The sequence below is a fragment of the Procambarus clarkii genome, chromosome 24 (genome assembly GCF_040958095.1).
Source record: "Procambarus clarkii isolate CNS0578487 chromosome 24, FALCON_Pclarkii_2.0, whole genome shotgun sequence".
Taxonomy (NCBI): Eukaryota; Metazoa; Arthropoda; class Malacostraca; order Decapoda; family Cambaridae; genus Procambarus; species Procambarus clarkii.
The window spans coordinates 19,148,216-19,172,081 of record NC_091173.1 but is presented as its reverse complement, the minus strand read 5'-3'; the positions used below and the strand labels follow the sequence as shown (position 1 = coordinate 19,172,081).

Sequence of the window (23,866 nt, the reverse complement as noted above, 5' to 3'; positions counted from 1 at the left end):
CCACCACCCCACCACCCACACCACCACACCACCTACCACCACAACCACCACCACAACCACCACCACCACCACACCACCACACCACCTCTCCACCACCACCACCACATTACACAAGCACACTGGCCAACACCTAGGTTTTTAATCCGCATAAATCCATTGAAGCTTGCACATATGGAGAAATATTCGAGTGGATAACCAGATTATCCGCTCACCACGTAATTAACTTAACCAGATATTGCTTTCCTTTTTTCACAACGACGAAGAGGCTTACTTTTATGTACTAATATGGTCAGTCGAGGCATTAATTCACAAATTGGTGATAGTAATTTCCCATGCGATGAAATCTGTTTTAATCTCCGGCTTGATAATAGGGCTGGCTGACATATTTTGTTTGAGAATTACAAATCATTGACAATTAGTCATGTTGTTATTCGTATTACTATATATTTGTTTTTGTATTTGGCTGAGGAAACACTACTTGCTAAAGTAATTAGAAATTAAAATTAAATTAGCATGTAATTAAAATTAGAAATTAGAATGTAATTAGAACTAGAAATTAGAATGTAATTAGAACTAGAAATTAGAATGTAATTAGAACTAGAAATTAGAATGTAATTAGAACTTGAAATTAGAATGTAATTAGAATTAGAATGCAATTAGAATGTAAATAGAATTAAAATACTTATATTAGAATGTGTGTGTGCAGAGACGAGGCTTCAGCCTGGTAGCCCCAGTAGTTGTGTTGGTCTCATGACGCCACCACTCTGCTGTTTCACATGTGGCTGCACATGTGTGGTGACGCCACACATGTGAGGCTAGCCACGTGTACTGTGCCTGGCTCCTCCCGCTTGTAACTCCCTCGCTACAGTCTTCCTCGTATAGATAATGAGGCCCAATAACGGGGCTGAACATGTACATAACCAGACACGTCCGAAAATTCAGGAATTGACGTTTCGGTCCATCTTGGACCGTTGTCAGGTCGTGTATGCTTCCTTAGATTGTGGGTTTTTTTTTTTTTTTTTTTTTTTTTTTTTTTTTTTTTTTTTTTTTTTTTTTTTTTTTTTTTTTTTTTTTTTTTTTTGCCTTTTCTGTGTAAATAGTTGACATCTTCCGTGTCTGCGCTACGGCAACTCTTCCCCAGACAATGTGTGTGTTTGTGTTGTTAAGTAGCATAAGAATTAAGGAAATTGCAGAAGGACTGTTGGCCCGTACAAGAAAGAGGCTCCTGTTAATATCCACACGAGGATATTTTATATAATTATAATATATAAAATTTATATATTTTATATAATTATATAACATAATGCAGGCGATGAGTCACAATAACGTGGCTGAAGTATGTTGTCCAGACCACACACTAGAAGGTGAAGGGACGACGACGTTTCGGTCCGTCGACTTGAGAATGGTCCAGGACGGATCGAAACTTCGTCTTCGCCACATCTTCTGAGGTGGGGTTTGGTCATTATATCTTCTGGCCACGTTATCGTGGCTCATCGTCTGCATCGGTAATCTGTTTCACAAACCAGTATTTACCCAGGTCTTTTTTTTTAATCTAAACTTTTCAATTTTATATCCAGTGTTTCGTGTTCTGTATTGTTTGTTTTTAATATATATATATATATATATATATATATATATATATATATATATATATATATATATATATATATATATATATATATATATATTAGTGTATTTTGGTAGCAGTCTTTCCTGTAGACATATATTATTAAATATGACCGAAAAAGTAAGATTAATAATTCTACTTAATTATTAATCTTACTTTTAAGATTAATAAGAATTATTAATCTTACTTTTTCGGTCATATTTAATAATATATATATATATATATATATATGTATATATAATTACTTTAAACAGCCGGCGGCTAGAAAGGCGGGATCCGAGATCCCGCCTTTACTCCAAGCACCTGGACTAGTCGGTAGAGCGTCGGCCTTGCTTCCAGCAGTGTCGGAGCTCGATTTCCGCTGGTCCAAGAGGTTGGACACAATTCCTTTGAAATGCATATGTAGTCGACATAATAAAAGGGGGGAAAAGGCAGGGCTCCAAGAGCTATAACAGCTCGATTCTGCAGGCACACGCGTAGTGAACATGTCTAGTGAACACGTGTAGTGAACACGTCTAGTGAACACGTGTAGTGAACACGTCTAGTGAACACGTGTAGTGAACACGTATAGTGAACACGTGTACACCGACCGACTCCACCACCTGCTGCCAATAAAGCTTCCCCCTGATTCCTGTATCTGATTGTACCTGGATTCTGCAATTATCACGATGCCCCCAATTATTTTGTTTGCTTTTATTTTTTTTATTATTTTTTTACTCGCTGACTGTTGGGGTGGGTGGTGTATATTTACACTCTACGGGTACAGATTTGTTCCTCTCTGTACGGCACCATATTTGTTGTATAATCCTAGCAGGCTGGGGGGGGGGCCGTGATATCCTAGCAGGCTGAGGGGGGCTTGATATCCTAGCAGGCTGGGGGGGCTTGATATCCTAGCAGGGTGGGGGGGGCGTGATATCATCCTAGCAGGCTGGGGGGCGTGATATCATCCTAGCAGGGTGGGGGGGGCGTGATATCATCCTAGCAGGCTGGGGGGGCGTGATATCATCCTAGCAGACTGGGGGGGGCGTGATATCATCCTAGCAGGGAGTTACAAACACTAACCACTCCCGAAACTATTATAAGTTGTGTCAGCTGTTTAGTATTTACAAATGTGCCTTCAACACACACACACTCGTGTGTTATCGTATAACCTATTGAAACATTTTGTTATATATTGTTCATTGGATGTTCTGTGATTTTGAGAGTGCACTGCTCCTGTGACCTGTGGTGCTGTAGGCCTATGTTCAGGCCTAATAATGCATTATTAGTTGTATCGTTTAGCTTATTTTTTAATGATTTGTTTAATAATGAATTAATGTTTAATTCAACCATGTTCTGTGTGTGTAAGTTCGTAAAGCTTTCCATTTATGTTTTTATTAGTGGCTGTGAGGAGGGGGGGAGTTGAGCCAACCCATTTGTCCCTGTTAATGAGTATAAATATAATTAACTTCACAGTAACAGACCCTCTACCCTCTTCTGCAAATTAGAGGTATTATAAAAAAAACGTCATCGTGACAAGGTAACTGAGGAAAGGAGGATAGAAGCACAAATCGGTGAATCTGTACGATGGTACAACATCGATGCTACTGGCAATCCTAATCATTACGGACGAAGAGGAGGTGGCCGCGGGAGAGAATCAGTAATAGAGAGAATCCATCTTGAATACAAATAACCATGGAGATTCGGGATGGAAAAAACAGCTGAGCAGCGGAGCTGCAGAATCTGTGGTGAGAGTGACGGACACCGCCTTGACCACTACCTGAGTGAATGAGTGAATGTGATCACCTGAGAGACATTAGAAATATGTGTACAATAATAAACCCCACATTGTTTGAGTTAAGAAAACACTATTTGTCAATTATTGATACTGTTTTTAAAAGATTCCCCCATTTTGCACCCGCATGATAACGTAAGCTTTTAAAACGGTTGATATATGTTAATCCTCTTGTTTGAGAAGCTGTTCACTGGAGACAGTTAAACAAGTCCCAGCTGTGTCTGGGTACAATTGACAGGTGGAACAACCCACCGGGTTTTCTTCCTATTGGGGAGTGTTGTACATGTTGTTATGGCGGTGTGTCCACACACAGGATGAGTGGCGCTGCCCAATAAACTCGCCCCTCGGGGCAAAATTAAAATAAGAATACTGGTGTTGCAGGTAGAAGCTGTGGACCCCGACAAGGTGGACTCTGCCGGGCTGGTGTACAGTGTTGGAGGTGACGGAGTTGACGGTCACTCCCCCACCCGCGCCTTCTTCACTATCAACCCCCTCACCGGTCACCTCCTGCAGCTGAGGGTGAGTGTTGACCCCCCTCACCGGTCACCTCCTGCAGCTGAGGGTGAGTGTTGACCCCCTCACCGGTCACCTCCTGCAGCTGAGGGTGAGTGTTGACCCCCCTCACCGGTCACCTCCTGCAGCTGAGGGTGAGTGTTGACCCCCCTCACCGGTCACCTCCTGCAGCTGAGGGTGAGTGTTGACCCCCCCCCCCCTCGCCGGTCACCTCCTGCAGCTGAGGGTGAGTGTTGACCCCCCCTTGTGTTGACCCCCCTCACCGGTCACCTCCTGCAGCTGAGGGTGAGTGTTGACCCTCCCTCACCGGTCACCTCCTGCAGCTGAGGGTGAGTGTTGACCCTCCCTCACCGGTCACCTCCTGCAGCTGAGGGTGAGTGTTGACCCCCCTCACCGGTCACCTCCTGCAGCTGAGGGTGAGTGTTGACCCCCCTCACCGGTCACCTCCTGCAGCTGAGGGTGAGTGTTGACCTGCCCTCATAGTGACCACAGTCACTATGCACCTGTACATACATACGAGTAAATGCTTTAATGAACCCCCCCCACTCCCGCCAACCCCGGTTCCGTTTCTCAAGGAGTGGGAGGAAGTGTCGTAGAAACCGGCCCTTTGCGGCGACAGTCTAGCGGTGACTTATCTAAACCTTCTTAGGGCGTTTTCGATCATTACCCATAACTGTCGCCCGCCCGGTAAATAAAATCCATTTCCGGAAAAATAAAACGTCCTGAGAGAGAGAGAGAGAGAGAGAGAGAGAGAGAGAGAGAGAGAGAGAGAGAGAGAGAGAGAGAGAGAGAGAGTGAGAGAGAGAGAGAGAGAGAGTGAGAGAGAGAGAGAGTGAGAGAGAGAGAGAGTCTTCTTTTGCTGCAGGTAGAAAGCCTAGCAGGTTTTTAATTTTTGTTTATTTTTTTTATATAGCCTCATGGACCGAGAGGCCGCTCGGTTCTCGTTTCGAACTTCACACTGACAGGACCATGGCATCAGCTGTGGGAACAATATCAAGAGTTGCTTCTTAATGGCTGACAATGGTGTTATTCTTGTAAGATGAGTCCACTAAATCTTAGATCAACTCGTCTGTTGACATCATTAGTCGTCTCTACTCCCTTTTCTCAAGTCAAGAGCTGCCACATCTCTGAGTATGACGATAATAATTAAAATTATTAATTATTAATTCAAAATTACATCGTGGTAATTATAAAATTCGAGTAAAATATGTCGATAGATTTATATAATCGTTCTAAATTAAGTTTTGAATTAAGGTACTCTAAGCCAAGTGCAGCAGTGAAATAAGGTGCCCCCCTTTTCCAATTAAGTCTTGCTTTAAAGTACCCCCCATCCCAAGTAATGACTTTGGAAGCCAGTTTTTAGTCATAAACAGACGTGGCCTCATTCCCAAGGTAAAATATTAATTAAAGTTCTGCTTCTATAAATATACCCTAATTAAAGTGTTCTCTCTCTCTCTCTCTCTCTCTCTCTCTCTCTCTCTCTCTCTCTCTCTCTCTCTCTCTCTCTCTCTCTCTCTCTCTCTCTCTCTCTCTCTCTCCAAAGTATGTTTATCAAAGTTTACTTGTTATGAAGAGTAAATGTTTATGATTTCCCCGCTGCAAATCATTAACTAATCAAGGTGTCCTCCTCCAACTCATTCATGTCTTTAATCAAGAGAGTAAAAGTTGTCTCTCTCTCCAGTCTCATTAGCGTCTCTTTGATGTACACGTGATTAATGCCTCCTTCACTCCCTTCTCCTACATCTTGGCCCACGTGACGCCTTTCCGGGACTCGAACCGGAGAGAGAGAGAGAGTCATTGTCTGTTGCAGACACGGATGATGTGTGTGTGTGTGTGTCTTCCCTGTCACTGTTGCAGACACGGTGTGGGCGTGTCTCCCTGTCACTCAGTCAGCACAACTTTAAGGGAAAGACATGGACTTGGATGAACTTATGTCGCTTGTCGCGAGAACTGGAAGCTGGTGAAATTATAGCAATAATAATAATAATAACTATAATAATGTTGATATATATTGTGTATATTTGATATGTATAAATTTAAGCAGGTAAAAAATAGTTTAACAATAAATAAATCATATATAAAATAATAAAAAAGGTAGAGGGTGGTAGAAGAAAATATTAGATTGCTCAGTGAGAATCCACAAGATATTCTCTGAATACTCTTTATTCTCTTCTCCGAGGCTGTGGGTCCCTACAGTTGCACCAGAGGTGGTACCCCTAAATAATAATAATAATAATAATAATGCAAAAAACACTTGATATGTTTGATGACATAAAAGCCTTTGAAATATAATTGAACATTTTCAAAATGGTGTCGATAATGGCATCTTTAAATATTTCTCGAGCCTGAACAAAAGAACACATGACATCTTGAAATGCATAAGAAAACAGACATTTAGAGACATGTTTGTGTGTGTGTGTGTGTTTCCAAGCTCTTCCCTAGCAATGCAACGATGAGCGTTGTCTCCTCTGGTTTGAATGAGCCTCCAATGGCGCGAGCACTCAAAAATGTCGCCCCTACAAGAAGGTGTTAACTGTTGCTCCCGATAATCGGACGTCTACGATCGTGTGATTCCAAGTGGCTGTGCGCTTCGCATGTTCTAGTTAGTGCGATATAATGGCTATTCTTGGCTCTGTTATTCTTTGCTGGTTAATAATAATAATCATTTTCATATTCTTTCTTGTGCAAAATATCAATAATATTGTCAATTTGGTCATTTTTCTTGACCTAAATATAAAACAAAATAATGCCATACGGTTCAAATGGCATACAGTTCATATGGCATATGGATGATCCATACATATGGATACTACATATAGGTCATATGTATACTTTAGCAATTCACCAAGAGTTGGATATATGCTACATAATTTGCTCCTCCTGGGAGCAAATTCTATTCCCAGGTCACTGGAGTGTATTATTGTATACTTGAAAGCTTGGACAGGTTATAGTGTGTTTAGTACACAGGTTGCTATAGTGTGTTTAGTACACAGGTTGCTATAGTGTGTATAGTACACAGTAGGCTGCTATAGTGTGTGTAGTACACAGTAGGCTGCTATAGTGTGTGTAGTACACAGTAGGCTGCTATAGTGTGTGTAGTACACAGTAGGCTGCTATAGTGGGAGTGTGTAGTACACAGTAGGCTGCTATAGTGTGTGTAGTACACAGTAGGCTGCTATAGTGTGTGTAGTACACAGTAGGCTGCTATAGTGGGTGTGTGTAGTACACAGTAGGCTGCTATAGTGTGTGTAGTACACAGTAGGCTGCTATAGTGTGTGTAGTACACAGTAGGCTGCTATAGTGGGAGTGTGTAGTACACAGTAGGCTGCTATAGTGTGTGTAGTACACAGTAGGCTGCTATAGTGTGTATAGTACACAGTAGGCTGCTATAGTGGGAGTGTGTAGTACACAGTAGGCTGCTATAGTGGGAGTGTGTAGTACACAGTAGGCTGCTATAGTGTGTGTAGTACACAGTAGGCTGCTATAGTGGGAGTGTGTAGTACACAGTAGGCTGCTATAGTGGGAGTGTGGAGTACACAGTAGGCTGCTATAGTGTGTGTAGTACACAGTAGGCGGCTATAGTGTGTGTAGTACACAGTAGGCTGCTATAGTGTGATGTAGTACACAGGTTGCTATAGTGTGATGTAGTACACGTGAGAGTACAATGTGGTGTTGTATGGTTGCAGGCGCTGGACCGGGACCCGCCGCTGGGGAGAGAGAGTACACAGTAGGCGGCTATAGTGTGATGTAGTACACAGGTTGCTATAGTGTTATGTAGTACACGTGAGAGTACAATGTGGTGTTGTATGGTTGCAGGCGCTGGACCGGGACCCGCCGCTGGGGAGAGAGAGGTGGCAGGTGAAGGTACAGGTGCGGGACGGACAGCGGGTGTCGCCCTCGCTGGCCGCTGCCTCCCGGGCCTCCAGGCGCCCCCCCACGCTCTCACACCCTCAACACCTCCACTCCCACCAACCCCAAGTGCCACCACAGGCCCACGCTCTCACCACACGCAACCTGGGAGTGCCACCACAGGCCCACGCTCTCACCACACGCAACCTGGGAGTGCCACCACAGGCCCACGCTCTCACCACACGCAACCTGGGAGTGCCACCACAGGCCCACGCTCTCACCACACGCAACCTGGGAGTGCCACCACAGGCCCACGCTCTCACCACACGCACCCTGGGAGTGCCACCACAGGCCCAGGCTGTCTGGACACTGGACCTTGATACATCACAAGAGGGTCGGCGTGTCACGCCACAGGACCCTGAGGTGCCATCAGATGAGCAATTTTTCTCACCACGCGACCCAGACGTGGCACCAAAGAGCCAATTTGTCATGTCTTATGACCCCAATATGCCACCAGAGGCCAGATCTGTCTCCTCACTAGACCCTGAGGTGCCCCCAGAACGCCTGTCTGACATATCACGCGAACTTCATGTACCACTAGAGGACCAGGTCCCCATGCCACACAACCCTCAAGGATCACTCGAGTCTCGCTACATGGTAAAAGACGAACCTAGTGTGCCAGTGCAGATTCGGTACTTCACTTCTCAAACTCGAAGAGCGGGGATCAGAAGAGCACAAGGTGATGCCGAGCCGCACAAGGACAAAGAAAATGTAGGAAGCAGGCGAAGACAAAATAAACGTCAGAGTCCAAAAATTGAAGAGAAAAATAAACAAGATCCAGAAGCCTTGGTGATACACCTGAGAACTAAACGAGTTGGGATCAACGAAGCCATCAATAACACGCAGGAGAAATCTGAAGACGAAACCCTAATTGCAGGGAAATTCTCACGGGGAAAGAGCGAGTTCGCAGAGAGGAGAACGGGGGAAGGGGGAAACAGAAGAAAGCTTCGGGACAAGGTACACCGTAATGATAAAGAGGGAATTTTGGCGGATAAACGAACGAGCGAAATAGCAAAGAGGAGGCTGGAGGCACCAGAAACATCATTAGAGACACACTATGGGGCTAAGGACAGTGATCTTAGAGCTCAACAAACGCCTGCCACAGGAAGGTGGAGCGATGGGCAGAACGCCCTGGCTGACAGCGCTCGTAGCGGCGAACACTCCACAGCAAGTTCAAAGGCTCCCGGCCCACCAGTAAGACCCCGGCTCAAGCTAAGGTCCATCCCACGAAGGAAATATCAGCTCAGTGGTGGCGTCCCGCGCAAACGTCTGGCTGTCAGAGGCGTGTTTAAATTGAAAGCTCCGAGACTCAGATTAAGGGGAAGAGCTAACGTGGGTAGAGGCCAGTTATCTCTAGGTATCATACCGGAGCCCATCCCCCATACTAACAGCACTCCGTCTTTAAAGACAAAGCCTCGGGAAGTCACCAGGAGTCGATACAAGAGATCAACAACCCGCGGAGAGACTAGCCGTACAGAAGAACCTGTGCAACACGAGCGTGATAATCCCCCGTCTGCATCAAGGCCCACAAGCACGACCCATTCAGGAGCCGACTTATTGAAGGTTTCGGGAAGCCTTTTGGGCATCGAGGAGGAGGCAGACATACCGACACCCCTTATCAAAAAACGTGCGGCACGTACCCAGGCAATAGATGAGCGACTCTACGTGAAGAGGTTTGGGGCAAAGGGTGGAGGGTGCGGGGACTATGGCGTCTTCTCCATGACTCCGGAGGCGGAGCCATGGTACCTGCAGGATATGAGGCGGGAGCAGGTGCACGTGGCGGAGACGGTGGTGACGGTGGTGGTGAAGGACATCAACGACAACGCTCCCGTCTTCCCCAACGCCACCATCTACGGCGAGGTGCAGGAGAACGGCCCCATCGGTGAGTACTTCAGCCCTTAGTACGTTCATGTGTGGTTCACAGGTGTAGGAGAACGGCCCCATCGGTGAGTACTTCAGCCCTGGTGTGTACTTTCATGTGTGGTTCACAGGTGCTGTGAACGAACCCATCGGTGAGTACTTTGTTCCTGGTGTGTACGTTCATGTGTGATTCACAGGTGTAGGAGAACGGCCCCATCGGTGAGTACTTCAGCCCTGGTGTGTACTTTCATGTGTGGTTCACAGGTGTAGGAGAACGGCCCCATCGGTGAGTACTTCAGCCCTGGTGTGTACTTTCATGTGTGGTTCACAGGTGCTGTGAACGAACCCATCGGTGAGTACTTTGTTCCTGGTGTGTACGTTCATGTGTGGTTCACAGGTGCAGGAGAACGGCCCCATCAGTGAGTAGTAGTTTTCTCCTGTTCTGAATGTTCAGGAAATATGTTCATAGGTGCTGAAGGTAGCCCCATCAATGAGTCTTATCATTCATGGCTTGAATCTCTTGAGTAATGTTCATTCGAGCACGTAGTACACAGATCAAACAAACACTGCTCCAGCGGCTAGAGCTACCTCACTAGTCCTTTGTTCTCCCCTTTAGAAAAAAGGAGAATCTGTTTACTTGTTGGAGAGAGAAAAACCGGAAATATAAACCAGGAGGGAATAAGTAAGGTAATTTATCAGGGGACAGCGCTAAACCATTATGACTATATAGCACTCGGAAGAGACATGAGCGTAAGGGCTTAGGATAGAACAGATTGAGGAATGGTGACCAACTACTTGGACGGTCGGGGATTGAACCTGCAAGAAGAGAGATCGTCGCTCTACCATCCAGTCCAAGTGGTTAGATTAGGTTAGGTCCTGGACCCTTATCACTACCTCCCTCTAACGACTTAAGAGTACCTAACAGACAGAAGTCAAGGACAAATAGAGAGGGTGAGAAATAGAACCGGCGTAGAGAAACAAGTGGAGTACTTCAGGGATCGGTACTGGGACCCATGCTATTTCTCATTTATGTTAATGACAACCACTGGATTGGAATCCAATATGTCGATGTTTGTGGATGATGCAAACTTAAAGAGAATTGTTGAAACAGATGAAGACTGTAAGATACTCCACAATGACTTAGACAAGCTGCAGAGTTGGTCCGAGAGATAGCCACTGGAGTTCAACACAAGTATGTGTAAGGTGATGTAAATGGAAATAGGTGCCAAGAGACCAGAAGGACGGTACATAATGAAGGGAAACGACCTTCCTCTAACAACTAGAGAAAAAGACCTGGAAGTGGATGTAACACCAATCTAATTCAGTATGCACATATAATTGGGATAATATTGGCATACTCTATAATAACAAAAGTCAGAACATTATTCAGGAACCTGAATATAGAGGCATATATATAATGCACTAACTTGCCTAAACCACAAGTTTGAAGTTAACAACTTTAGATACACACCCACCTGGAGACTTGAACCCTCGCCAGCACAGATGACTTCACAGCACATCACAGCACAGATGATTCTGTGGCCCGGGTTAGATTATGTGGGTGTGAAGGTGATGTGAGAGAAGTACTAAGCTAAAAATAACACATCACCTGATATTATAATGTTTGCAACTGTTGATAAAGTAATCCTGGAGGAGGGTTGGTTTGTTAACGATACTCTTGAGTAATGGACAAAGCCGTTAAAGAAGTAGACTGACTATAATACGGGATTTTAAACAAATATCGATAAAGTGACAATTTTACGACCCATGAGTATTGAAGAGAATCGTATATCGAGAGTCGAAAGAATATCTCTTCAATATTGAGTATTGAAGAGACCTGTTCTCCTCACCTGAGGAGAACAGGTCCCAGAGATGGTGAGGAGAGCAGGTCCCACAGATAGTGAGGCGTCAACCCCCACCCCACACACAACCCCGCAAGCACCCACAGTGAGAGACGCAGATGAACCGGCAACATACGACTTATTGCTCTCCAGATGGAAGGAAGATATATTTAGTATTGCGGAGCTCCTATTAGCAAGAGCGAGCTTGTGCTTCTGGATATTAAAATTTGCTCTATGTTATGATGTCGCTGATGGGAGCCCCCAAGAGCTCAGGAGAGGAAAATATGAGGAGTTGAAGACGCTCTTCAAGATTATCACCAGAGAAGTGCGAGGGAATGAATGGTAATGGGAAGTATGTCCTGTGACCTTCACCCAGGGAGTAAGAAGCTATATTCTGGAGAAAGGAGTTCACAAACCCGTTAGGTTCACGAAGGTGAGTTGGAGAGGGAAGGAAGAGAAAGAGAAGGCTAGGCATAGATGCGATAAAGAAACAGACAAGTCAGAACTATCGGAAATAAAAGAGAGCAAGAAATAATTAATCTGGGAAAAGGGAGCGGAATCCGAGAGCTAATGTGAAGGGAAAATGTAGACAACGAATTAATCTGTCACATTGTATTGTAATTTGTGTGGAAGCTTAGTTATAAATGTACAAATATTTATAATTAAAGTTTGCGACATTAGTGGGAGTGACTTGCAAACAAAGGACAAACTCCAAAGACCGATATATAGTAATGCACTAGTTAAGACTAAACCTGAGATGTGTGAGCTTTTAAATAAGATGTTTGGGAGTGTCTTCAGATATGAAAGTACGTTCAGTGGGCCCCAGATCATCAGCCTTGGGCCTAGATACAATGGATACAACAGCCCTTACAAGGTAAGATATAAAAATGTTTTTTGAAGACTTAACCAAAGAAAATATTTGGTATGGATGGGATTTCTCCTTGGGTGTTAAAAAGAGTGTTAGGGAATCTCTCTCTCACTCTCTCTCTCTCTCGCTCTCTCTCGCTCTCTCTCTCTCCCCTCGCTCTCTCTCCCCTCGCTCTCTCTCTCCCCTCGCTCTCTCTCTCTCCCCTCGCTCTCTCTCCCCTCGCTCTCTCCCCTCGCTCTCTCTCTCTCTCTCTCCCCTCTCTCTCTCTCTCTCTCTCTCTCTCTCTCTCTCTCTCTCTCTCTCTCTCTCTCTCTCTCTCTCTCTCTCTCTCTCTCTCTCTCTCTCTCTCTCTCTCTCTCTCTCCCCCAGATCAGATGAAGATGCAGTCCATCTCATGACTGCTATCGTAAGTGGTAAGTATAATACACCCAGCTGCTCTTCCTTAAAGCCGACACTGAAGGGAAAAATTTGCCGCCGTTGTCAGGAATACACAAGAGGCCGAGTCGTCTTACCCCAGCCCGTCCTCCTAAGGTTTCCGAATGTCAGTTTGTTGTCTTAGATTCAGCTACCCGGAACAAAAAATTCCAAGTAGCACGGGCTATGGCGAGCCCGTAGTGGACGTACCTGGCACAGGAGCGGGGTTGTATGTCCCTACGTCAGGAAAACGGTCGTATTAAAATGTCGTCTCCTAACCAACCAGAGGACCCAAAGTAGAATAGGAGACAGTACGTCACTTTCGCCAGCCGCTTCCATTTTCTAATGCGACAATTTTTTTGTCTTATGTCACGCGTACGAGCGGAAAGCAGCGTTCTTTGTGGGAGGACAGGTTGGTTACCGCGGCTCCTCCGACCCCTTGACTCCGTGAACCTTGGTCACCAGCAGTGACCAGCAGTCATCGGGTCTTTCCACCAGGTGTCCCGGCTCCTTCTCCACCTCTCCTGCCCCTCATCCCACTCACTCTCACTCTCTCACTCTCTCACTCTCTCACTCTCTCACTCTCTCACTCTCTCACTCTCTCACTCTCTCACTCTCTCTCTCTCTCTCTCTCTCTCTCTCTCTCTCTCTCTCTCTCTCTCTCTCTCTCTCTCTCTCTCTCTCTCTCTCTCTCTCTCTCTCTCTCTCTCTCTCTCTCTCTCTCTCTCTCTCTTTTGTTTCGAGCGTGTTGTTTCTCACCAACAGTTGTGTGTGTGTGTGTGTGTGTGTGTGTGTGTGTGTGTGTGTGTGTGTGTGTGTGTGTGTGTGTGTGTGTGTGTGTGCTGTATAAAATTTACCTTTTTGTAACACGCGTTTCTTTTCCTTCCCTTACCCTCCCACCCCTCCCTATTACCCATCCATCCACCCTCCTTCCCTACATCCCTAATCCCTTTCTTTCTCAGCCTCTTAGATTTATCCGCCTGACTGGTGCTCTATTCGAACTCTCCCTCCCTCATTCCCTCCCTTTTTGTCTCTCCCCCTCCCTCTCCATCACCCCTCCCCTCTTCCCTCCCACACCCTCTTCCTTCCCCGCGTCACGGCGCTGCTATTCGTAAACGCCTCGATCTTTCCCCCACAATCTCCACTCTATATTCAGACCAGCATATAACTCTTGGTTAACTTGAGTATTCAGCTTCCTCCCAGCGTGAGCCTCCTGAACTTGACCTCGGCCACACAGCAGGAGGAGAGCTTCTTTTCGATGACGTAGAAATTAACCTTTTCACTACTACAGACACCCCGGCCACCCCCTCCAGTGGATTACCCAATATGGTACTCCATACCCCCTTTGCCAGATTGTACCTTTTATGGTCCTGGGGGTACCAGGTGTGGTCCCAGGGTACCTGTCATGGTCCTGGGGTACCTATTATGGTCCCGGGGTACCTGTTATGGTCCTGGGGTACCTGTTATGGTCCCGGGGTACCAGGTGTTGTCCCGGGGTACCAAGTGTGGTCCCGGGGTACCAGGTATGGTCCGTAGGACGCATGGTCGCCAGGTTGCAGTTTAATGTGCAAGGCGATGCCTTATATCTAAACAGAACAACCTCGGTAGTTCGGTACCATGAGGATCGTCGTCCTTTTCGAGGAATTGCATTTGTCATTCTGGGAATTTGCGGTGGAGTGCTGGGTCGCGGTATCCTGTCTTCAGTATGGTCAGTGTAGGAGTTGATGGTGTGGGCGTCGTCGGAGTTTGTGCTGGTCGTGGCCACTACCGCGGTCAGCGTCGGGTTCAGGGCATTGATGCTGGCGAGGATATCGTCGTCGCTGCGGGCGGAGATCCATGCGCTGATGTGTCTGGCTAACACAGTCATATCCGCCAGGTAGCGTCGTGGAGGAGTGAGAGTAAGGCCGACATCTAGCAGGGTGGTCATGGTGAAGGCGGCGAATAGCTTCTCTAGGTCGTTATCGCTGGAGAAGAGCAGGTGAACATCTTATGTCAGCCGGTGAGACATTGTCGATGGTAGAGACCTTCTCTAAGATCTCAGCCATTGTGAGAACGAGGTCCTCTCGGAGGCGAATCTTGACCCTGTGCAACATGGTGCAGGTGGGGCCCCTGTACCATAGATGCTTGGGTCTGTGATGTGATCGGAGACGAACACCCACCGTTGGCGTCCCATTAACCCCCACCCACCCCCTCTGGTGGCATGCTGCCGAAACTCGCGGGTCGCCTCGTGTCGAGGAGGGGATGTGACCCAGCGCTCACACGCTTTCAATCGCTCGCGAACGCTCACTTAAGTCTGTCACTCATAACATTGTCGTCCCTCGCTCTGTGGGAGTAGCGTGAGGGAGGCGCTGTCCATACAAAATAACTCATTGAGTTTCCTGCAGACGGGGGAGTGGGGGCCTCACCGAGAGGGGCTTTGCCTCACCACTCATCCTCTCAAAATTGTAGATACTCAAAATATTATCATCATTTGCACCCCTTTGGGGTTAATCCTAACTTGTCCTAACGTTCGGAGCCATATTTAAGCAAGTTTCCTAAGTTCTAATGTGCTTGAAAGCATCGAGGAAGCGCGCCAGTGGCTGCAAGAGTGATCGGTAGTTCATCATGGTTCCATGCTATCTTTCTCGTATGATTACTTGCAAACTTAAAGTGTGAACATGTAACCTTAACTTCAGGTTCACATACAAGCCCAGTAGGAGTAGGGTTCACCTAGTAGGACTAGGGTGTACCGGAACACCTAGTACCAACAGCGTTCACCTGGTCACCTTATGAATGAGTATCAATTTGCACAAGGTTAATGCACCTGAAGGCAATATTTTGAGCGTCAGGGCTCTGACGTCGGCGTACTCTTTTCTGGGCTCTGGCGTCGGCGTTCTCTTTTCGGGGTTCAGGCGTGCAGGGTGCCCGGGGCTGAAGAGGCCACATATACTTCGTCCTCTCGCCGAGTCCAGCCAGTGCCACCATTCCTGGAATGATTGGAAATTGTCGTGTAATAAAAATTTGAAAATGGCGTTCGGGGTCGTAAGAGACCCCGGGGAGACGGGTCGTTGCACTCCCCTCGTAAATCCTTTTATGATGGCGTCTCTGTGGATCTCCAGAGAGAAAGAGTAGTCCTCTGGAAGCTGGAGATGGTAATCCCACTTCGACCCCAACTTTCCGTTCACTTACGGTTCGTCTCGTGCTTTTCTCAATAAAACTTAACGCTGATTTTTTTAATGCTAAAATTGCGCCGCTGATTATTATTATTCAAATCAAATCAAATGCTTATTCAGGTAAAGGTACATACATAGAAATTAGTTACAAACATAATGATGGATTTATAGATAGAGCTAGTACATACAATACCTAAAGCCACTGGTACGCAGAGCGTTTCGGGCAAAATTATTATTATTTTTTAAGAGTTTAAGGTAACAGTTTTGGACATGATTTTGGGTAAGTGTGCCCTTTACTCTGGTTTATGTGTGGTGGTATTTTTGCACGAGGAAGGAGACTGGTGATAAGTTTTGGTAGTGGCTCGTTATCCAACATAACTTGGGAAGTTTACCGACGCTTTGGTTATCAGAATGGGTTATGCGCTCTGTGTGTGTGTGTGTGGAGTAACTGTGTTTGCGGGAGTTGAGCTCCAACTGCCTTGCCTACATCCTAACTATCAATCGTCTGGAGTAGTTGATATCGACAACCGGATAACACGCCGTATTTTGACGTGAAAATTCCCCCAACGTCAAGGTCTAATGTACCCTGAGTTAATTATAGTGTTACATCTTACTCTGTATATATTTGCTACCCGTACACTGAAGATATTCTAACTGCTGTCTATGTGTTCAAGTTTGTTTCTAGATTCTGTCGACATCCCCCTCGTTCTGTTGTAACCAACCAGAGCACATGAGAGCCACATACATTCCGTCTTGATGGAGTGCCTTAATGGACCTCATGCCTCGCCATGTTTGCCCTGTCTGAGTCTTCAGTACAGATTTTGTAAATTTCCTCGCGCTCAGTTTCTCTTAATTCTTTATTTACACCAATTTTGCGTTTCATTAATTTCTAATCCGTTATTCGTTTGTTGGGTTGGTAGGGTCAGTTCCAGTTTGGAAACCACTTGAAACCCTTCACTGAGTCCATCACATGCTTCCTCGATCATTCCCCGATCAATGAAATGATAATTTAAATCATATTACATGGTCATTTACAGAGACATTTCCTCTCATATGATGCGGAGAAATTTTGACCGGTCCTTGCCTTTAGTTGCTATATCATTTTGCAAACCTTCTCTGCAGCGCTTCTGATTTTAACATACTCCTTTTCCTGCCGCTTAATATACGTTGTGGGTCTGTTTAGTGTGTGTAAAGGAACAATAATCGAGCACATACTTTTTTTTTAGAAGAGCCGTCTCCTCTTCTCTTTCTGCTTTCTTTTCCTCTCTTGTCCTCCTCCTCCTCCTCCCTCCTCCTGCCCCTCTTCCTCCGTGTAGCCATCCGGGTTCTGGCCGTAGCCGGAAGCCGGAGCTGGCAGGGGGTTGGATGCTTGCCTGCTGACACTGTGCCACGGCTGGCGGGGGAGTGCCACGGCTGGCAGGGGAGTGCCACCACCATACTTATGCCCATCTCACATGGGACAGTAGCCAGGCAGTAGCTAGAAGGGGGATGGGGAGCGGAGAGTAGAGGACTAGCTGACTGCATATTGGACGAGTGACTGTATGCCGTGACTGAGCAACTGAGGGAAGTTGGTGCACAAGGAAGTGGAGTGCAGGTGACTGGATGGGGCTAGGTAAACAAGTGACTGGGTCGAGTACTAGAGCAACGTTCCTCTCAACCCGTCCACTCAACCCGTCCGCTCAACCCTTCCACTCAACCCGTCCACTCAACCCGTCCGCTCAACCCGTCCGCTCAACCCGTCCACTCAACCCGTCCTCTCAACCCGTCCTCTCAACTAACAGGGGTAGAGATAGACAGGTAGGGAGATATATAGACAGGTTGGGAGATATATCTCCCAACATGACAGGCAGAGAGAGATAGACAGGTAGGGAGAAATATGGACAGGCAGAGAGCAGACAGGCAAGGAGAGATACAGAGGCAGGGATATATATATATAGACAGGCAGGGAGAGAGATATATAGACAGGCAGGGGGATATATAGACAGGCAGGGAGAGCGATATAGACAGGCAGGAAGATAGATAGACAGGCGGGGAGACAGATATAGACAGGCAGGGAGAGAGATATAGACAATCAGGGAGATAGATAGACAGGCGGGGAGACAGATATAGACAGGCAGGGAGATAGACAATCAGGGAGATATATAGAGAGGCAAGGAGATATATTGACAGGCAGGGAAAGAGATATTGACAGGGTAATGTATATGCAGACAATCTGGACCGTGAGAGCCGTCTGGCCTCTGCTCCTATCCACAGTCATTGGAATGTTTTAATTAGCGCTCCTAATTTTTTTTTGGGGGGGCAGGTGCGCTTTTTTAGGTATGGAAATCCGCACGTGCCCCTGTTCAGAGCGTTCGTGTCAAGAGTTTTTGAAACATTCGGCTTTTCCTTTCGTGGGAGCCAGCCTGTGGGACGAGTCTTAGTTGACAGCATCTGTGACGTTGTGTGAGAGGATCATTGTTTCCCGCCCATACGCCTCACGCCCACACGCCTCACGCCCTCACAGCCTCACGCCCACACGCCTCACGCCCTCACAGCCTCACCCTACGACTACAAGTCCATCGTACCGCATGCTTCAAGCCTGACCACCATATCTCGCCTGCTCATTTCGGCTCATTTCAGCCTCATGGAAGTATTTGTATAGATGTCATTTCCTCCTTCCCCTTCCCTACCCTTCCCCTGTCGTCTCTACCCTTCCCCCTGTCGTCTCTACCCTTCCCCCTGTCGTCTCTACCCTTCCCCCTGTCGTCTCTACCCTTCCTCTGTGGTGGCGTAACAAGCAAAAATGTCGATAGTTTCGAACCAAGAGCTTATTTCAGAGGAGTGATATTTTTACCCTTTAATTCTTTCGTAAAACAACATCAGATCCGTCAGATTTAGCCGGAAAACTGTCGGTGTAAAAGACTGGAGCGCTCCTGGCATCTGTTTATGTGTGCGTTTTACGATGCTTTTGTAACGTTAACGGTCTTTTGTGGTAGCAAAAGAAGCGTCGTCAGATGACCTTCCAAGCGAGGTTCCACAGAGGAAGATGGGGGGAGGGTAGGGAGTCTTCAGAGTTATTGTGTGATCATTTAATACTTATGTGATCGTGGGCTGCTGCAGTGATGCCAGGTGTGTTGGGGCCTCTGCACGCCCTCTCGCGCCACTGTGTGTGTGTGTGTGAAGGGTCTCACGCCTTTGCTTGTCTCGGTACCTTGTGTTAAGCCCCTCTAATGATGGCGGAACAAAGAAGTTAATTCCCGGGTGTCTAGGGGTATACACAGACACAAACTCTCTACTTGCGAACAGACTAGAGGGGTTAAACATGCCACAAACTAGGAGATAGAAGAAAAAGAGGTGATATGATCACCACTTATAAAATACTAACAGGAATCGACCAAATTGGCAAAGAGGAATTCCTGAAACCAGCAACTTTACGAAAAAGGGGACGCAGATTCAAGCTAACAAAGGTGCCGAAACAATATTAGAAAGTTTTCTTTTGCAAAATAGGGAGTGGTAGACGGTTGGAACAAGTTAGGTGAGAAGGTGGTGGAGGCCAAGACCGTTAGTAGTTACAAAGCGGTATACGACAAAACGTATTGGGAAGACGGGACACCACGAGTGTAGCTCTCATTCTGTAACTACACTTTGGTAATTACACACACACACACACACACACACACACACACACACACACACACACACACACACACACACACACACACACACACACACACATACACATACACGCACACACACACATACACACACACACAGTTGAGAGACTTGACTAAAGAGCCGAAGCTCAACCCCAGCAAGCACAACTAGGTGACTACACACACACACCTGCAGACCTAGAGGAGTTCTTCAACCGGTGATTGGTGTATGTGTGTGCTTTCTGTAAACTGTAACACAATGCAATAAAATAAGTAAATAAAATACATCAAATTGCATGAAATAATGCAAAAGTAGGGTGTAGTAGAAGAAGAAAATAGTCAAGTGTTCAGGGGAGAATCCACAAGGTCTTCCCTATGCGCAAATTCGTTCGGAATTAAGCGCCCACGATATCATACTTGGTACGGCATATTTTTAATTCTAGGTACTAGAATTCATTCTAGGTACTAATTCTAGGTATTCTAGGTACGACAAAGGATTTTTTTAATTTGTTTTGTTTTGTTTTGCAAATGGCTTTCGAGTTGCGGGTGTTGATGTCTCTTAAGAAATCTTTACATTCTTCCAGTGCTTTGATAAGGTTTAGCCGATCCCTTCCAGTAAAGACTGATGTTTGTTTGCTAACCGTCTTCTCTCCCTCAGACCTGTCGGTGGGCGTGGTGTGGGCGTGGGACGCGGACGACGAGCAGGAAGGCACCAACGCCCACCTCACTTATTCTATTGAGAAAAACGTCATAGAGGAACGGTCAGGCCAGGCCATCTTCGCCATCAACCCAGAGACCGGCCTCGTCCGCACCGCCATCTGTTGCCTGGACCGTGAGACTACACCAGAGTACCACATCCAGGTGGTGGCTGTGGACGGTGGCGGCCTCAAGGGTGAGTCTTGGAGTGCCACCTCCAGGTGGTGGCCTCAAGGGTGAGTCTTGGAGTGCCACCTCCAGGTGGTGGACGGTGGCGGCCTCAAGGGTGAGTCTTGGAGTGCCACCTCCAGGTGGTGGACGGTGGTGGCCTCAAGGGTGAGTCTTGGAGTACCACCTCCAGGTGGTGGACGGTGGCGGCCTCAAGGGTGAGTCTTGGAGTGCCACCTCCAGGTGGTGGATGGTGGTGGCCTCAAGGGTGAGTCTTGGAGTACCACCTCCAGGTGGTGGCCTCAAGGGTGAGTCTTGGAGTACCACCTCCAGGTGGTGGACGGTGGCGGCCTCAAGGGTGAGTCTTGAAGGGTGAAATTTCGTGTTTAACAGCCTTAAGCGTTAGTCGTGGAGGGCGAGCTGCTGTTATGAGCGATCTCCAACAGGAAAGGTCACTCTACTTCTCCAGAGAAGGGATGAAAACGGTGCGCCTAGCAGATGGTTGTGAAGGTCAGCTTACAGCGGTCCCTAACACACGAAGGGTGCAGCCTAAGCTTGAAGTGAGGTGGACGTCGCTCTAAAACGATGTTCTATTTCTGGCGTTCACATATTTCCATTTATATAAACTCTTTTCCAGCAGACGTTTTTGTATTGTTTACACGGGGCTCTCACCGGCAGCCAGCCCTTCATCTCCCGCCACTCACACGGGGCTCTCACCGGCAGCCAGCCCTTCATCTCCCGCCACTCACACGGGGCTCTCACCGGCAGCCAGCCCTTCATCTCCCGCCACTCACACGGGGCTCTCACCGGCAGCCAGCCCTTCATCTCCCGCCACTCACACGGGGCTCTCACCGGCAGCCAGCCCTTCATCTCCCGCCACTCACACGGGGCTCTCACCGGCAGCCAGCCCTTCATCTCCCGCCACTCCATATTTACTTCGACAAGCACACACTCCCTCCTGTGTGTGTGTATTTACTATTTGTATCTGCAGAATCGAGCGATTAGCTCATGGACCCCGCCTTACTAAACAATTTTATTTTTTCTCTTATTATATCTACAACATATATTTCTCTAAACACACACACACACATATCCCCAGAAAGCAGCCCGTAGCAGCTGTCTAACTCCCAGGTATCTATTTACTGCTAGGTGAATAGGGACATCATGGTGAAAGAAACTGCCCATTTGTTTCCACCTCCGCCGGGGATCGAACCCGAGCCCGTTAGGACTACGACCCCAGAGCGCTGTCCACCCCCAGTGCCAATACGCCCCCAGTGGCAGTACGACCCTGTATGAGGAAGTGGATATCGGATACCGACCGACAGGGGTGTCAGCGGGCCGGGGGTGTTCCTAATGCCTCGTCGCACGTCGTGGGCCGTCGTCGCGTCTGCCTGCCTCGCTCCACATGGTCACTATACTCATGCCAGCTGTCGCCATCCGTCGTGTTAATCTTGCCGCCTTTCGTCGCCTGTTTGATCATCTGTATCGTTGGCTATCGTTCTCCATGTTGCCATCGTTGGTCGGCGTCTTAATCCGTTCTTGCCGCGCCGTCCGCCGACACCCACCCTGTGTCATCTGTCGTTGGCCGGCATCGTCCGTCTTGCTGTACATCGTTGTTCGTTATCACCGCCTTGCTCACCCCATCCCATTCCCCTACCCCCCACCCCCGGCATTTATGTCCGGCTTCGTTGCCAAATTTTCTGTTTTCACTGACCATCGACTTGAAGGTTTGCTGGTCCAGATGAACCCACGCTGCAGCGTTACCAAGGAGGTCCGCCAGATGAACCCACGCTGCAGCGTTACCAAGGAGGTCCCCCAGATGAACCCACGCTGCAGCGTTACCAAGGAGGTCCCCCAGATGAACCCACGCTGCAGCGTTACCAAGGAGATCCGCCAGATGAACCCACGCTGCAGCGTTACCAAGGAGGTCCGCCAGATGAACCCACGCTGCAGCGTTACCAAGGAGGTCCCCCAGATGAACCCACGCTGCAGCGTTACCAAGGAGGTCCGCCAGATGAACCCACGCTGCAGCGTTACCAAGGAGGTCCCCCAGATGATCCCACGCTGCAGCGTTACCAAGGAGGTCCGCCAGATGAACCCACGCAGCAGTGTTACCAAGGAGGTCCCCCAGATGAACCCACGCTGCAGCGTTACCAAGGAGGTCCCCCAGATGAACCCACGCTGCAGCGTTACCAAGGAGGTCCGCCAGATGAACCCACGCTGCAGCGTTACCAAGGAGGTCCGCCAGATGAACCCACGCAGCAGTGTTACCAAGGAGGTCCCCCAGATGAACCCACGCTGCAGTGTTACCAAAAAAAAAACTTTCCGTGGCTACACGATATATATTTCAAGTGGTTTTATTAGCAGTGGCAACACTGTCAGCATTAGTTATATTATTCATTTTATGGCTATCATTATTATTATTAGTGTCAGCAGGAATAGCATTAGCGCTAACATTAATAGTGTTAATGCTAACATTAACACTGTTGGTGCTAGATTTTTTGGTAATGAGCCTAAATGTTTGTTGCTATGTATTACTGCAATGTTCCTACAAGCCTGCGAATATAGCAAAGCCCGAATTTAAAAAAAAAATATGTTTACGATATATTATATATGGCATCATTAATAAAAGCATTATTATTAAAGTCAAATATTAATGTACTCTTAGCGTGCTTGTCTGAAGGTTTGACGCCCAAGATACACAGTATATATATATATATATATATATATATATATATATATATATATATATATATATATATATATATATATATATATATATATATATATATATATATATATATATAATAGCTCATATATTGGCGTTTGCTTTTCCACTGGAGACTTTCGGCGCCGTGGAGAGGAGTGGAGGGACTTGCTGCTTCGGTAACAGCTTCTCTCCCCCCCCCGTATCAACCTACCCTGGCTTTGCGCCCTGGAGAGGCCACTTACAGACCAACCACCAGAGCGCAACTCCATAGTCTCCTGAGACTAATGGCTGCCTACTGCTACTGAAGCTCATATTAGACCTCAAGGCTGTCTGTTAGCTCGCTCCTTCATCTCTCTGCGTGCTCACTGATTTATACCTTTTTCTTGCTTGGCGGTTGACGAAGAGTGTAATTGACTCATATATTTCCGTCTATTGAGATGCTCTTCTAACCCTCCAGTGTGTTCTCAACTTTCCCAATATATATGTGGTGTTTTTTTCTTTTGAAGTCCCGTAAAAAAAAATGGGGAAAGGATTTTATGGTCGCATATCGGCTCTCCATTTGGACCAACCAATTTTCCAGCAAGATCATTCTCTCTCTCTCTCTCTCTCTCTCTCTCTCTCTCTCTCTCTCTCTCTCTCTCTCTCTCTCTCTCTCTCTCTCTCTCTCTCTCTCTCTCTCTCTCTCTCTCTTTCTCTCTCTCT

General features: G+C 47.1%; 1 protein-coding gene across 1 annotated transcript in view; it reads left to right on the top strand.

Moving 5' to 3' along the window:
- Nucleotides 1-3,798: 3,798 nt before the first annotated feature.
- LOC123761571 (putative neural-cadherin 2) overlaps nucleotides 3,799-23,866 on the top strand; it is a 65,590-nt gene continuing 45,522 nt past the window's right edge. The window contains exons 1-3 of the mRNA XM_069330683.1: nucleotides 3,799-3,920; nucleotides 7,731-9,705; nucleotides 20,249-20,482. Coding sequence (XP_069186784.1) covers nucleotides 8,253-9,705; nucleotides 20,249-20,482 — 1,687 coding nt within the window. The 5' untranslated portion in view covers nucleotides 3,799-3,920; nucleotides 7,731-8,252. The remainder of the gene's footprint in view (nucleotides 3,921-7,730; nucleotides 9,706-20,248; nucleotides 20,483-23,866) is intronic.